Source organism: Strigops habroptila, chromosome 21 (assembly GCF_004027225.2).
Source record: "Strigops habroptila isolate Jane chromosome 21, bStrHab1.2.pri, whole genome shotgun sequence".
Lineage (NCBI taxonomy): Eukaryota > Metazoa > Chordata > Aves > Psittaciformes > Psittacidae > Strigops > Strigops habroptila.
The window spans coordinates 4772991-4789049 of NC_044297.2; the positions used below are offsets into that span (position 1 = coordinate 4772991).

Sequence of the window (16059 nt, forward strand, 5' to 3'; positions counted from 1 at the left end):
ATGGATCTGCTGTGAGTGTTTCTCAGGGCTCCAGGTTTGCACCCACCGTGGTGTATGAGCCTTTCGCTTGCTCAGGGGCTGGTGTAGTTAATGGACATTGAAGGTGTGTTGCTCCCTAAATGATGCATCAATCTGAGCCGGGTCTATCCCAGATCTCACATGAGGCTGATGTGTTTGGATGGGCTCTTTGTTGGGAGCCTGAACTCCAGCAAAGATCTTGGTTTGGGATGGTTTTGTAGAGCTGTGCCTTGGTGAGCTGATAGGAATGGCAACACTGGGGAGTCATGGGGGCTGCAGGTTGGAGGGGGTGGCTGCAGAGTATGGAGAACGAAGCTGCTGATGGGAAGTGAGCATGAGGTGGTCACTGTGTTGCGTTGATCCTTAGACTAGAACACACGCAGAGGAGGAGAGAGCTCAAAAAAGTGAAGTTATTTCCTATACAAAATGAATCTCATTTTTCCAGTTTTCCTGCCTGCAGAAGAGCTGTGTCATGCAAGGGGCCCTCCCTGAATAGAACCAACACCACTTCACAGTCCTGTTAAAAACAGCAACTTGTAGTAACCAAATAGCAGGGGATGAGCAGTTCCGTCACTACCAAACTCCTGATCATAGAAATTCCGGTAGGGATTAAACATATCAGTTGGTTTAATTCCTTTCTTGAGGGAAGTATGGACCTACTTCTCCAGAGTTGCTGGTGTGTTTTAGCCATCCTGTGAGCTCAAAGCAGGGATCCAGCTCTTCGGTTCCACATTGGTGTGAGAGTTGCCACGTGTCGGTAACACTCTGCAGAGCAATCAGGTCCTTCAGTTCTTCAGTATCACCAAGATCATCTCGACACGGAGCTGAGTGTATCTGCTCCATGAATGTGCAAGGTCAAGTTGCCCTGTGGCTCCAGAGAGTCTAGAAGGTGAAAACACAAGTTTGGGGAGGCAATGAGCCTTCCCCTTTCAAAAGAACTCAGAATTGGAGAGGAGAGATTACAGCACCTAATAGCGCGTACCTAATCTTTGGGAGCACGGACCATGACTGTGACTCCTTGGGCCAAACCAGCCTTGACTTGTCCATGTGGCAAGGTGTGGCCTTCGGGCTGATGCAGAAGAAAACACGTAGGCAAGGGATGTGGGTCTGAAATTGTGACTGTGGGCATGGCCAAGGGATAGATTCAGCTGTAGCTGGGACTTGTACATCAGTATCAATCCAGTGTGGAATCATTGCATGCAGGAAACGGGAGCCCAAAGGGCAGTGAGGGGACAGTTAAACAGGTTGGGAGGTGCTGGGGTGGGATGGCTGGTTGCCTGTTTGCATGAGCAGATGATGCCAATCCAGTTGGAGTGTTTTTTGCTGTAGATTCCGTGATTTTGAGAGGTTTTCTTGTTCTTTTTTGCTGGGTGCTTTTCTTTTGGTCTTAACCCGCTGCAGTATGAAGGGGGCAGCAAATTCCCTGAATCCAGCGAGTTACCTTGAAAAGCTTTGCTGAATTCCTGCTGGATGTTGCACTTTATGCAACCAGCAAGCTCTTCCATCAGCTGGAAGCCCTCATGGCATTTGCTGCTGTATCCTTACCCGACCCGGGCACTCGGCAGACATTCCTGGGGCAAGCTGTCATGTTCCTCCATGCCCTGATCAGCAGACGCTCCACATTCCTTCCTCTGGCCAAGCTGCTTCCAGCTTCCTGCCAGTCTGAAATAGCTCTGCTCTATGGAGCTGCTGCTGGGACACGTTTCATCCCTCATGCCCCCAAGACTGACCAAGGCCCGTCCAGCCAGGCTTTACCCTCCAGGTAGGGCTCTGCTGAGAGCCATGGTGCTATTTGTGGTGTTTCACCTCTTTCTAATATGTTTCTTCTCCTTTAACACCACAGTTGATGCTGGGGCTGCCCTGCAGGAGGCTTTGCTGACACTGGGGAGGTGGTTGTCATCGCTCTGCCCATCTTGTGAGCTGGTATCCACTTTTGGTGGGTATCTCAGAAGCCTGCTATGTCAGTGAGTAACGAGGCCATTCCTGAGCTGTGCTGAACCCTCAGTTCTGGACCAGACCACTTCATGTGGAGCCTGAAGCAGAGAGCAAGAGACTTTGCTGAGCACCTTCCCGTCTCTTGTAAGCAAGGTTGAGCTTCTCTGGTATCGTCAGTTCATTCAGTGAAGGGCTGTGACCTTGCTAAAGTTATTCAGAGCTGTGTTACCTTCCAAACTTGTTTCCCTTCTGTTTGCAGCTTGTTGCAGTTTCCTTTCACGTTGGTGCCCAGCTCAGTGCAATATCCCTTTCCAATAAGAGGTGGCATCAGAGAGTGGGGAAGCTCCAGACATCAGTGCCAGGGCAGCTGGGACTAACCAAATGCTGCTTTTCCTGTGGCTGGGGTTGAGGAAATGGAGTTGTGCTCTGCACAGGAAGCAGACATCACTTGGTGGGGGGAAACAGTGCTTGGGAAGTGCTGAAAAGCCTGGGAAAAGGGAGAAGCCTGGTGACAGCCGTGTTTGTTTAGGGTTTGGCGTTGTATTGCTGGGAATGGATGCAGGGATGCGGATTAAGCACTTGAGCTTTTCCAAGCAATTAATAGAACTCATTGGAGGCTCGATGTGGAACCAGGCAGGTCTAAGCTCATGCCAGGGAAGGGCTTGCTGTGAAGTCCTTTACAGATGTGGGTATACTGAGATAAATGGGGCTGTTCCTTTGGAAGTTGGCCTTTGGGAGTACCTTTGGGAATACCTGCTGTGCTTCCTGTGCCTCTCGACTCTCTGCTGACTTGTTTGAAGAACCCGCTGAGCGCAGATTTCAATACCTAAAGTCAAAGCTGGTGAGAAAATCCATTTCCATTCTTTGGGACATGCTGCTGCTTCAGTGCTGCCCAAAACCGGGTCAGAAGACCCAATTCCTGGGTAATTTCTCTGTAATAGAGACCTGAAAGCCACCGTGCTCTTGTTATTTTCATGGCTACAGAAAAGAGAACTGTTGTGATACACTAAGAACCAAACTGATGAGGCCAGTTTTCGACCAAAGGGAGGGTTTGTGTCTTTAAAAGGTTGCAGAAGTTGCTTCTGAATAATGTCCAATTAATTTAGCTACTTCTTGTTGATAGAAGAGCTGTCTCAACCATCTCAGAGCAGTGTTTCTAGTTCCCTGCTGGCTGCTCACACCACAGATGCTCTGAACCTTCTGACAAAGCAGAGCTCAGGCTGTTTGATTTGTTATTATGAAGAATAGTTTGCTGTATCTGGTTAGTCTTTGGGACATCAAAGAGCACGGAGTAACTCGCTGCAGATCTACATGGCTTGGTTTGAGCTGCTGTAGCTACGAGCTTAAAGCTGTTGAACAGCTGGAAAAGCACTTTCTGGCTGCTGAAGGGTTAAGGTGGGCAATAGCTTGGAGTGTTCAATGGAGTATTGAAGAATTCAAGGTATTCAAGGGGAGATGGAAGCTGCAGACTCTGCACCCTATGGAAAGGGATGTAAGTTTGAGGATGCTCTGCTCTAAGACCCTCCAGTCCTCTGTATTTGTAGAGTGCTCAGGCATTGGGAGGCTCTGAGTTGAATTGGGGTGCTCAAAATCTGTGCTCGCTGCGTGATTGAACACTGTATGGACACGATTCCCAGGGTTTGTCCTGAGAAAACACTCCCGCTCCTGACCCAGCTCCTTCCCTGCACCTCTGCCTCGATCCCCCCCGTTTCTTTCCTGCCTGCAGCCCTTCTGCTCGGGTTACAAGGCAAGCCCATGATATCACCGCTCACTGAGGCTGGAGGGGCCGGCTCTTGGGAGGGGTTTGCTTCCCTGGCTCCAGTGAAATTGGCCAGGAAGCAGCAGCTTCTCGCAGCACATCGCTCCGGCTGCAGGAGGCTCCCAGCGCGGAGGGGACCACTCGGCTCAGCCCAAGAGAAAGAGCTTCATGCAGCAGGACAAGGCATTGGTCACCCCCGGCACAGCCCACCACTAACGCCAAGGTAACCACAAGCCAGAACTGCGGCACTAGTGCTGGAGGTGAAGGGGTTGATGGTTACTTGGAGCATTTCTAACCCTTCTCTTGCTTCGCGGCTGGGAGTTTGATTTCACTTCTTCTCTTCTCTCTGAGCGGTTTTTCCTTCTCTCCCATCAGTTGGTTCTAAAGTTTGATGTTTAGATGGAACAGGCTGGGGAGAAGGGAGATGTTTCTTCTAATCCTGGCCCCTAAGGCTTGCTTTGGCAGAGGAGGGATGGCGCAGATGCTCAGTGCCACTTTGCAAAGGTGCTGTGAGCAAGGTAAAGGTCTTCTCCCCTTGCTCACAAGATGAAATGAAAAAGACACATTGCAAACAAGTCCAGGCAATGCATAGGCTGTAATATTGTTAAAATCAGCTTGATTCAGAGCAGAAAGCTGCAGCACATGCCAGCAGCACCGGGTAAACGTTACCAGCTACACTTCAGGAGCAGTTTAAGTTCTTCTCTCTGAAGAACTGCTCTTTCAGAGGAAAGGCTTCAGTGCAGCAGATGTTTCCCATTGGCAGAAGGGGCAAATCAGTTATGTCCCTGGTTAAGGAACTTTCTTGCTGTCATTGCTTGGGATTTGCAGCCCTCAGCTTACCAGCAACATTCTTTAGGCTGGTTTATCACAGCAATCACAGGAGTTTTCAGGTTGACTCCAGGGCGCTCAGAACCAGGGGATGTTTCTCTCTGCACTGACCCTTCCCCGGGCTGAGTTCAGTTTCCTCAGACACACAAATAAATCTGCTTTCTTTAAATTAATCTTTGTTGTTTAATTTCAACAGATGTTGGGGGCGGGGGGGGTGGTTAAAAGAAATCTGAAGACCAAGATAGTTTAAAAAATGGTAGAGAAAGATTCTAGTTTAGCTCTTTGGGAGAGTAATAGAACTCTTCGGCATCTCTGTAATCGACTCACAAAGATGACATTGCAGTGCTTTCAAATCGTACTGAATAGGGGCTGAAAAGAATTGCTTTAGGGCTCCTACTTGCCGGTTTCATCTGTATTGAGCAACCTACAGTGATGGAATTTCCTTGCTTGGAAGCTAGAGAGCAGCTAGAAAACATCAAATGAAGTATCAGCTCGACCTACTGTAATAGCAAAGCACCTATGGAGAAACCGCATCTTCAGCGTAGGGTGCTGGGTGCTGCAGGAATGAATTTCATGTCACCTCAGTTCTAAGTGCAGGGTGATATGGGAAAGCACCCCCGAAAATGGGTTGTGAATATGGAGTGTAATACCTCAGTCCGGGTGGTGATCAGGCTCACGGTAACTCCAAGGTCTCCTCTCCAGCCGAACCCAGTGATGCTGGGGCAGGAGCGCAGATATGAGGTCTGTAGAGAAGCCTTCACGAAAGCTTTAGCAGCTTGGACAAGCCACCAAGACTGAAGAGAGTCTTGATGATGTAGTAGAGGACAATGCCTTGGTCTGCAGTAGGGGGATTTAACAGGGAAGTCTTGTGTTGTGCTCAAAGTCCTTTTGCAAGACCCCAAAATGCACACCTAGTAACGTGCTCAATAGCTTGCCTCCCAAGTTCGCTGTCTTTACCTTGCTGTACCACTAACACCCCTTCTGTTTCTTGCTGTTATGTGTATTTTAACCTTTTATTCTTTTTCCTCCTAAACTGTTCCATAACGCTCTTGGTGCTGTTGAAAACCATAGTGATGTCCTTTCTCCCAACTCCAGAGGATGCAATGATTGAGCAGATCAAGCAAGCAGTAGGTTTGCAAAGCACTTTGTGTGAAATGCACTGTGTGTATGTGTGCAGGTACACATCTGCTATGAATGTCTGCAAATATACACACTGAGAAGTCGTCCTTCTCCTAATCTATAGTAAAGCTGATGGAAGTTTGCTATTTCCAGGGATATTCCATAGAAGAACAAGATGCTGTTCTGAAGTCAACTGGCCTGTGTCTGCACTACTGATGGGTTAGGCTGTACTAAGGCAGCATTCCACACGAGGGGAGTGGACGTTATCTAGTATTTGCTGATGCTCTTGGGTCATGCATATCCGTGTTCTGGCTCTGTGAGTGTCAGCTGTGGATTTTAATGTGGTCCCTTTGTGGAGGGTCCTTATCCATGAATTACTTGTGAATGTTTCACAAGAAGAGAAGTGGAATCACAGCTCCAGTTGCCACTGCTGGTTTTAGTAAGTACAAACAGATTCCTCGGTCATCATAATAGCATCTACTAGCTGCAAATTAAAGGATTTATACTGCTGGGTTCAAAACAAATCCCTTTGACTTGTTGTGGAAGTATATTTGGGAATAAGTTCTGTTTCCTATTAGGAGTACAGCTCCAGGTCTGTGGAACAGCCAGCTCATGCTGGCCAGGAGCCTGAGACTTGTCACGATTCACATCTCTATGTCATGGTCCTCTGACACCAGGCAAAGGGAAGAGATAAGGAAAATGAAGAGCTTTCCAAAATGAAGCATATTTGAATTGCAACTGTGACATGGAGAGAAGATGCTGCATGTGTCCCTCTGATCCCCAGGCAAGCTTTTCTTTTTGCCTTTTAAGAGCAATGAATGCATCCAGGGGCTAAATCTGAAAGCAAATGTGAATTGCTTCACTTGAAGAAATAGATGTGTGAGAAGAGGCCTGGATTTGGAAGCTGTAAAAAGTGTTCAGCTGAGCACGGACCTGGGTGTTTTGCCCTGCAGAAATCACTGTGTCCTTTGGAGAGCAGCACACTACTAAACACTTGGATCTCATAGATGTTATCAGTGTTGAGGGGGCTTTGGTTGGGCAGCTGCCACAAACACCGATTCTTCTGTTGTTAAACTTGTAGCTGTCTTTAAAAGAAAACACAAGCCGAGTGCCTTTTTCTTTCCTAACTGATGTGTTTGTACATCAGAGCTTCTCTTCTCTAGCTTCAGTAGCAAGTGATAGCAAGCAGCATCCATCCCTGGGCTATAGACACGTGTGTTTGCTGTCTGTTCAAAGTGCTGTCTGTTGTAGTTCATCCTCATCACTTGGCAAACACTGCAAACTGTTTTCTCTTCCAGGTAGTACATACTCCAATGAGTTTTGGGAGCAAATAAAAGGGGGTGTCTATGTAGGTATGTTTGAATGTGAAAGAATGGCCAGAAAGTTCTTTAGTAGTTATTAAATGATGTTTCTCTCTTGAGTGAGAACTTGTGGCTAGTAAAGTCACGGCAGGTCTATAGCTTTGGCTTGTGTAAGCTTTCCTTCTGTGAGAAGGCACAGTGGAACTTTGGTCTCTCTTTCCCTGCAGCATCCCAACAGGCTAGAAGCAGCAAATTGCATTTGGAAAGCTTCCCTGATGCTTCCCAACAGTTGAATTTGGTACTGGTTGCCCTTGGCCAGTTTGCAGTAATGTGGAATTTGCTTTCAGCTCCATGGTAGCAGGTTTTAGTTCCTGAGCAGTAGCAGCTCCCTGAAGTGACTGTGGGGTTTGGGTTTGATGGGGTACCTGGTGTTCTCCAGAGCTCCTTATCCACTGGGGTAAATACTGGTCTGACATTATTCCTCTACCTAATGGGTCTCTGCTGTAGATTTTGGGTTTATTGCCATTGCTTGGTGTATCTGGGCCTGCCAGTGACATGTATGGCTCAGTCTTTGAAGAGGAGAATGTGAACAAGAGGGGACTTGCACCAGGGTTATCGTCAGTGGGGATTTAAGCTACAACAGCATCAGCTCTGGTGTCTGTGCAGGGGAGCTGAGCCTCTTGGAACAGTGGAGAATATACCCGAGCTCTCACCCAAGTGAGTGGTAGCATTTCTATTCACCGTAATAGCTCTGGAGAGGGGCCAGTGTGAATTGCCCTTGCATTGGCTGGACAGCTGCTTCCACAGCAGTGGGGAATCCTGCTCCTGTCCCACGGCTGTGCCCAAGGAATGCTCTTTGAGCAATGGGGCATGGAGCTGGAAATGCTAGGAGGAGGATCCCGGTGGGACAGTTTCAAGTGGCTGGATATGAACTGCTTGGTGCTCCTGGCTGAGAAGCAGGCATGCCAGCACGGTCCGAGTGCCAATTGCCTCTTCCTCCAGATGGATGCCAAGCCACACGGAGCATTGCTGGCTCTCTAGGCACAAAGGACTCAAATCAACCCCTCCAGACTTCTCTTGCTTGTCTGGATAAGGATGGGAGCAAGAAAGCTGGTTCCTGCGTTGGTCTGAGCTCATCTCTTGGTTGGATCATTTAGTGAAGTTCAAAAAGGAATTCTTGTTGGTAGGAGCAAGTTTTGCTTTGGGGAGATCAGAAGCCCATTGGTTGCACCAGTGAAGCCTCTGAAGAAGTAAAAGGTCAATATTGACTTGAAATGAAACTGTTGTTTCCTTATAAGCCTGTGTCTGTCCCCTTCCAGACTGAGCCCTGAAAAGGGCTGAGTCAGCAGCCGTCAGGAGCGTGACTTAAAGCCTTAAATTACACAGTAACGCAGTGATGGAGAATCATCTTATGGCCTGAAGTAGAGGATGGGGAGCCAGGAGACCTGGAGTATTTTCCTGGCTTTTCCACTGACTTTATTCAATGGTTTTTTTCATGTTCTCTCTTGGAGGCTTTTGAATGGGGAGACCAAAATATATACTTTTAGGATGACATCATTATTAAATCTGGAGGCCATTAAACAAACGGTGTGAGGGGAGGAACGAGCCCTACGATAAAGGGAATAGTCAGCCCAAACCAAAAGTCCTGCAAATCTAAGCCTTGATTTATTCTTGGGGAGCTCAGCATGTGCTTTCTGTGGGACTTGGGGGACAGATGTGTCCAAACCACGGTCACAACAGCAGGACTGGCTTTACCTAAATATTTTCCTTATTCAATGTTGTTATCGTGGCTTATAATGATGCCACCATAAGTGTGTGAGTGTGTGGACTTGGCTCCTATCTAATACTGTCCGTGTTTGCCGCTTCAAGTGCTCTTAAGTCAGCCCGTTGTTGAATTGTCTGTTCTAGCTGAAGAGCAGGGAGTTTTCCTTGCTGGTGGTGCAGTAAAACATCTTGGAGCTGAGGAGAGAGGTTTCAGGAGGAGCCAGGGAAGAATAAATCCAGGACCTTTGTGCTGTGGAGTGACAGAAGTGGTGTGAAACTTCCTGTGGTGCTTTATCAGTCCTCCAGACAGGTTTCGTATGTTGGATGCGGTTGTAATGGGTCCTAAGAGCTAGAGGTGGAAGAAGCTGTTTCACAGCCCATATATCTCATCCCAGGCAACGGTGGAGGATTTGGTCTGTTGAGACTTCCCAGTGTTTTCCCTGTTGTTCTTTGGGGCTTGTTGTTCTGACATTATTCTGCTGCTGCTTGGCTTGCCTCCCGGTGGGAAGTGGCCTGGATGGGATAAATGAATGGATGGATGGGTGGATGCTACTGCCTCTCCAGTGTCACATCTCCCTGGTGTCCCTCCTGCCCAGACTTGACAGGAGGCAGAAAGCCAAGAGCCCTTTTCAGTACCATGGTGTTAGGTGGCTTCTCTGGTCACATTGGGCTCCTGAAGCTTCCCCGTTATACCTGGGCTGCTGTTCCTTGTGCAAATAATATGCCTGCGTTCCAGTTCCACCGGATTCTGCTTTTCCTGACATCATGACTTAGTCTGAATAGTTTCCCTTGAACACCTCAATAAACAAGGCCTCTGGGTATGGGAGGTTCTCTTTCAGGGGCGATGCAAGCACTGGGAAAGCTTTGTCTCCTCCTGTTTGAATGTGTGGCTGTTCTGAAGCGGATGGTAACACAACCTGGAGCAGAAGTGGGCTCTGGTTGCTAATACACACTGCACTGCTGTCTCCTGGAGCGCTGTTCAAACCCTGCAGAGAATTCCTTTGGGATTTGCTTCCACAGGTAGAATAGGACTAGAAGGGAGATTCCTGAATGCTTTTCCAGTCCCTTCCCCTTGCAGGATCCTGACAAAGATGAGCTACGATGCTGTATGACCTGAGCACACAATGTGTGCCGTTGAGTCTTTTTCCTTAGCAAAGGTTTGGGATTGTGTTCAGGAAGGCTTATTCAAATCCCTTTTTTGGGGGAAGTCACACTTGTCTCCTGGAGCAGGGAGCTCTCGGGCAACCTTATCCTCTGGGCCAGGTTTTCTGCTCTAAGTTTTTGGGGAACAGAAGCAAATGTGCTGCAGTTTGGGGGGTGTCTGACCCCTTTGACTTTGCCAAGAGTGACAATTACACCTCCTGTGTTGACTAGAATCCAAATGAGCATCTCCCAGACTGAGCTTGGTATCAGTTAAAATAACCTGGAAGTCTGTTGCAACCTTCCCCTCCCTTCCTCATGGACCATGAGGTGTTCCAGTGCTGTGACTGTCTGAAGGCCTCTGGCACCCTGCAGGGGTCTGTCTGCTTTGTGCAGACAGAGAAGGTCCTCCCTTCAGGGAGCACCGCTCTATAGCTGTTCCCTCCTGCCTCAGAATGGCTTTCCCAAATCCTTGTGTCTTTTGGCTGCAGTCCTTCAGTAAAGTGACTTGAGAGCTTTGGTTTGTATAGGAAGCAGTCCTGGAAGCTGGAGTTGAGCAGCTTTTAGCTATTCCTTGGCCTCTGATCACCAAAGACCCCTATTAACCTGAGCGCAGAGCTGACCGCTGGCTGTTGTTTGCCTTGGCACAAGTGGAACATGCTGCCCTGCTGCTTACACACTGTTGGTCCAACCTTTTCTCCTGTAAAATATTCTTACTTAGTTTATTCTTGAGGTTTCTGGAGTATCCTAAACCAAAGCTGTAACCTAGGGGGGAATTTGGCATATTCTGTGATTATATCGACATGCCTTTTATCTCTTGAGGTCCTTCAGGACTTGACTGTAAGGCCGCTCACCACACATTATCTGCCTTCTCCTTCTCAGATATCCCTTCTGTGGCTGGCTGCTACATAACAGGACCATCCAGATGCTCCAAAAGGTCCCAGCAATATATAAACAGAGCACTGTTCTTGGGATGGGGGGACAGCCATGGGAAAGCTGTAATGACTTCTTCCCAAACCCATCTCCAGCTTGCAGCTAAGCCAGGGCCCTGCTGCTCCTCATCTGAGGTTTTTGGAGAGAGATTGGTTCAGTCCAACTTAGGTTTTGATGAGTATTTGCTGAGGCTTTTGAACTCCAGTTTATGCAGCAGCAAGAAACAGCCACATGAAATGAAGTGGGTCAGAACGGATGTTTAAAGAGATTAAAACTGAAAACCAGATGTTTCTGAGGACCGCTGGGCTTGGAGTTAGACTCACTTCTAACTAATATGTTATTCTTCTGTCATGATCTAAGGGGGTTACTTCAAGTATTTTATGCTGCCCATGGCAATTGCTCTGCCCATGGGTTAAAACCCATCCTGTATCCAGGGAAAACACTGTAAGAGGTTACCTTTGAGCCCAGCTATGGACGTCAGGCGTGTCTGACTGCTACTGATGGCCCTGACTCAGGAGCCTTTTGCAGTACACACGTATCCTGCCCTGTGACTGCATTTACTTTGGGAAATCCCTTCTGTTTGCTGCTGGAGGGAGCAGCCTTGGGAACCAGTTGTGTTTCCTTCCTCTCTTCCCCTCCAACTCGCTGTGACGTGGGGCAGGGCTTTGATTCCTCTCTCTCAGCCTCACCTCCTGACCTGCAAAACCCCCTCGTTTCATAGCAGTGTTTCTCTAAATGCCTCATGCAGATGTACAAACTTCAGCCCTGTGGAACCAGTGCGGAAGAACGTGGCTCCTTGAAACCAAACGTGCATTTCCCAAGGATTTTTTGCTGCATTTCCCCCCTCTTTGCCTTGATTTAGACAGACCTGTTGCAAAGTCTCCCTTTGCTTTCCCTGTTTCTTTCCCTGCCATCCAATGTTAGACTTAAAACCCACATGCTTCTCTTTTGTCTGTTCCTTAGGCCTTTGCTCCCCGGGTCTCAAAGCACTTCAGTAGGAAGCTCCTGATCACCAGCCCTGTTTAACACAAGGGGAAACCGAGGCACAACCTGGTCAGGCAGCAGGTCAGTGTCAGAGCTGGGGTTTGAAATGATGGCTTTGGGATTTCTGCTCCATCTCCTCACTGAGCAGTGTGTAAGGCTGGTTAATGGGTTTTCGTTGTGTCTTCGTAGGAGTATGTGATGATCTGGCCATGTTTTAGGGATAGCTGAGACCAGAAATACTGGAGGGTTTTAGTTTCTAGACATCTGGTTTTGGAGCCAAGTCTTTCCCCTTCTCTCTCCCCTCTGGTGGTTGCCAGGAAATAACAGAACTTTAAAGGGCTGGGAGCTGTTTCCCATTGCACTCTGGCATTGCTGCATTTGGAAACTATGGAATCCTCAACCCCCCGTGTGCTGCTTGTCCACTCCATGTGCTGAATGAGGTTGGGGAGTACGTGAGCAGGCAGAAAGGGACCAGGATCTAAACTCTGCACAATATCTGCATGGAATCCCTCTAATGAGTCAGAAAGTTGCTGGTTCCTACCTCCGATGCCAAGCTTATTTAAGGATGGAGCACTTGTATGACAAGTAAGGCCCTATCCAGACTCAGCATCCAAAAATTGGAGACCATTAGTCACTACTTCATTGACAGACAAGGTTAGCAAAGAGTCTGTGTACAGTAGCATGTTGATTCTCTACAGATGGAACCAGAAATACATCTTCTATTGTCGGATTGGGAAAACAGACTTCAATAGAAATAGTAGAAAGATTGTTACACATTTCATTACCTTCTGCTTTTTCACTGTTTAAGTGATAGTTTTGGCTTCTTTCTTGAAGGAGTTATGGGAGAAAAATGGTTCAGTTGTGTCCTGGTAGCGTTTGACTGTTGGTTTGCTGGAGCTACTGAACTACTGGGTTTGCAGAGAAATAGGAAAATCCATTGCACTTGCAACCTGTTTCTATAGGAAAAAAGGACTTTCCAGCTGAAATGATTTGGCAAGTTGATGTAAACTTAGACTGTTTTAATTGGAGGGTTTTTTCAGTTTCTCCACTCCGTAAGAAATACCGTACTTGACTTTGGTTGTCACAGGTATCACTGGACATAACCTATTCCTTAGCTCTATTCCGTGCTGAAGCAAGAGCTATAAAGTCCATGTCATTACCAAGCCTTACTAAGCTTTCCTTCCCTTTCAGGCCAGGCACACAGTACCTCCCTGCTCTGACTGGCAGCTGCTAGCCGAGGATTTGGCTCTGAGCACTGAAGATGGGAAGATTCCTGGGTTTCATCCATAACCACTGTTTCATCGCTCTGTTCCTCACCTCCTTGAGCCCGCTGGGCCTTGCCCAGTATGAACACTGGCCCTACCTCCCCGGTTACCCTGAACCACCCCCCCAAGTGTACCAGCCCCCCCAGAGACCAGCAAACGTCCCCAAGATCCAGCTCCGGCTCGCAGGGCAGAAGAGGAAGCACAACGAGGGCAGGGTGGAGGTGTTCTACAGCGGCGAGTGGGGCACCGTGTGCGACGATGACTTCTCCATCCACGCTGCACACGTGGTCTGCAGGGAGCTGGGCTATGTGGAGGCAGTGTCCTGGCTACCCAGCTCCAAGTACGGAAAGGGAGAAGGTAAGGTCACGCCAGGGAAGCAGCACTGGGCTGGATGTCTCTGCGACTCCCAGTAATTCCTGAGCTCTCTGTCTAATTTAAGATGCAGTGATGCTTCCTACAAATGGAACTGAAATGGCCTCCAGGTGATGCAGTGCCTCTTTAAATCAGGCTCCCCTTAGGTTCAACAGTTGAAATAATAGGTGTTTGCTTGTTTAGACCAAAATAAGTTGAGGAATGATGAGATAAAGAGCTGAAGGAGCAGATCGTGGTGGGGGAACTCTGGCAGGGGATACTGGGCAGCAGCCCCTGGTGGATAAGGGTAGGAGGCTCTTCAGCAGCCAGTACAGCTAGTCAAAAGGGAAGCTGCACCCATGAGTGTAATGTATAGATGGTCCATTTCACTATTCATGCTTCTGTTGCCTTTCAGTGAGTCAAACAGGGCCTCTAAACACTCCTTTATCCTATTGTTTTTCTCCTTTGAACTGTTTAGGCTCTGAACAGACTATGTGATGCTATACAAGTACTTCTTTTACCCCATTAGCCTCTTTGAAACACATGCAGCATACTCTGCAATGCAGATGAGCCTATAAAACCCCAAAGGAGTGTGCACACTTCATGTCCTATACAGGACTATGCAATAATCCTTTTGGACACTCTCAGGCTGTTCCTGGTGGGGAAAAGCTGCTCACCCACCCCAAACTGTCCATCTTTCCTTGCTTTTTGAAATGGCACGTGATGGACATTTGGACAATTGTGGATTGGATCTTATTGCACCTCATTCCCAAAGATATGCTGAGCAATACCTTAGACATGAATGTTTGTGTGTTATAGCAATGAAACTGGTTGCTGATGTAACTGGAGTGGTTGTTCTCTGCACACCAGAATAGTGCTGGGTAAATCCCTGTGCAGGAGGATGGTGCTTTCCTCCAACCTTAGAGCCTGGCTTTGTGGGAGATCTTGCTGCTCTCCTGTTTAGGGAGCACATCTCCACACTAACCCACTGAATCTGATAGGGCTGCTGCAGCAAAGCTGGGACAACCAAGGGAAATGGAATCAGAATGGTTTGGGTTGAAGGGACCTTAAAGCTCCTCCAGCTCCAACCCCCTGCCACAGGCAGGGGCACCTTCCACTAGAGCAGGTTGCTCCAAGCCCCTGTGTCCAACCTGGCCTTGAACACTGCCAGGGATGGGGCAGCCACAGCTTCTCTGGGCACCCTGTGCCAGCGCCTCAGCACCCTCACAGGGAAAAGCTATATATATAGCTCTACGTATGTATAATCTAACCAGAGATGTAGATAACATAAGGATTAAGTTACCTGACATGACTAGAACTAGTTATTACAGAAAACTATCAATAGCTACAGGGTCTCTGAAGCTCTGAGGGTCAGGCAGCCCCGTCTGTCCAAAAGACATGGTATTCTTCAGACAAGCAAAGCATTTGGTACCCCAAAACAGGGGAATTGCTTCTTGGCTTTTGCACCCCGCAATTTAGGGGGCAAAGCACAGGGGAGCAGCAGGTGCTCAGCACATTTCCATAGCGAAAACAAGCACTTTGAGAATCTCAGAGATGCTGCTGGGCCTTTTGCTCCTACAGTTTGGAGGTGACATGTATTGATTTTTGTCTGCTCATCTTAGAAGTGAGTTCTGAGGGACACGATTAAAGAATATATAAAACATATATATATGTATGTATGCATGTACATGTGCATGTTTGTGTGCACGCACACATTTGGCTGGAGGGAAAATGGTAATTACAGTCTGGAAACTGGATCTGGCCTTTTGCTTTCAGAGAGCACCCAAACCCCAGGAGGTTCCAGTCCATGGGACTATGTTAAAGCTTTGGTAAGAATCTGCTTTTGAGAAGTCAGGGTGTTTAATTAAAGTTTGAGCTGTTTCCTCCAAGGGCTGTGATGGGGATTTGAGACATGACGGAAAGAGAAGGGCTGATGTGGTGTGATTAGAGGGCAGGGTGTAGTCAAGCCAAGCTGAGGGCACTGATGATGCTGTGTGCTCTGAAGGGGCTGTCATCAGAGGCAGTCAGTCAGCACTGGGAGCAGCATTGCAGCAGAGCTCTGCTTCACTCTGAGCCTACTGTTCATTACCATGCAGATAAGGGAAAGGGGAAGCTGTGGGGCAGAGCTGGTTCAGGTTAGGAAGTACTTGAAGTGGATCACTGGTGTTCCTTAGCTGGTTTGTTCAAGCTGGCTTTAGCAGTACTCTCTTCCCCTGCCACAGAGCACAGCACCTTGTTTGCTTTCAGTACAACCCAGATTTACCCTCTTCGTGAGCCTCAGTTCTATTTTCTTTCCCCTTCAGGGAAGATTTGGATGGACAATGTCCACTGTAACGGGAAGGAGCCCACCCTGGCAGCATGCACTTCAAATGGCTGGGGAGTAACTGACTGCAAACACACCGAGGACGTGGGAGTGGTCTGCAGTGAAAAGAGAATCCCTGGCTTCAAGTTTGACAACTCCTTGCTTAACCAAATAGAGGTAAATGTACTTAAAACTGCAAGCTGCTGCTCAAGAAACATCCCTGTCTGCTGCTGGACATTACAGGTTATCCCAGCTGCACACTACGGTTAAAGCAAACTCAACAGTGCTCCTAGATGCTTGCTAAAGATGCAATTTTCAGCTGCTCAGACCACTATATGTATAATAAGAATTTGAAAGTGG

The 16059-nt window shown here is 48.0% G+C and overlaps 1 protein-coding gene across 3 annotated transcripts in view; it reads left to right on the plus strand.

Annotated features, from left to right (window-relative positions):
- Positions 1 to 3356: 3356 nt before the first annotated feature.
- The window catches only part of LOXL2 (lysyl oxidase like 2), a 43780-nt gene continuing 31077 nt past the window's right edge, over positions 3357 to 16059 (plus strand). The window contains exons 1-4 of one of the 3 annotated variants that reach the window (XM_030510055.1): positions 3357 to 3935; positions 11761 to 11862; positions 12973 to 13403; positions 15701 to 15876. In XM_030510055.1, coding sequence (XP_030365915.1) covers positions 13043 to 13403; positions 15701 to 15876 — 537 coding nt within the window. In that variant the 5' untranslated portion in view covers positions 3357 to 3935; positions 11761 to 11862; positions 12973 to 13042. Of the gene's footprint in view, positions 3936 to 11760; positions 11863 to 12972; positions 13404 to 15700; positions 15877 to 16059 lie in introns of those variants that run through there. The other 2 variants (XM_030510056.1, XM_030510057.1) reach the window with 2 other exon arrangements.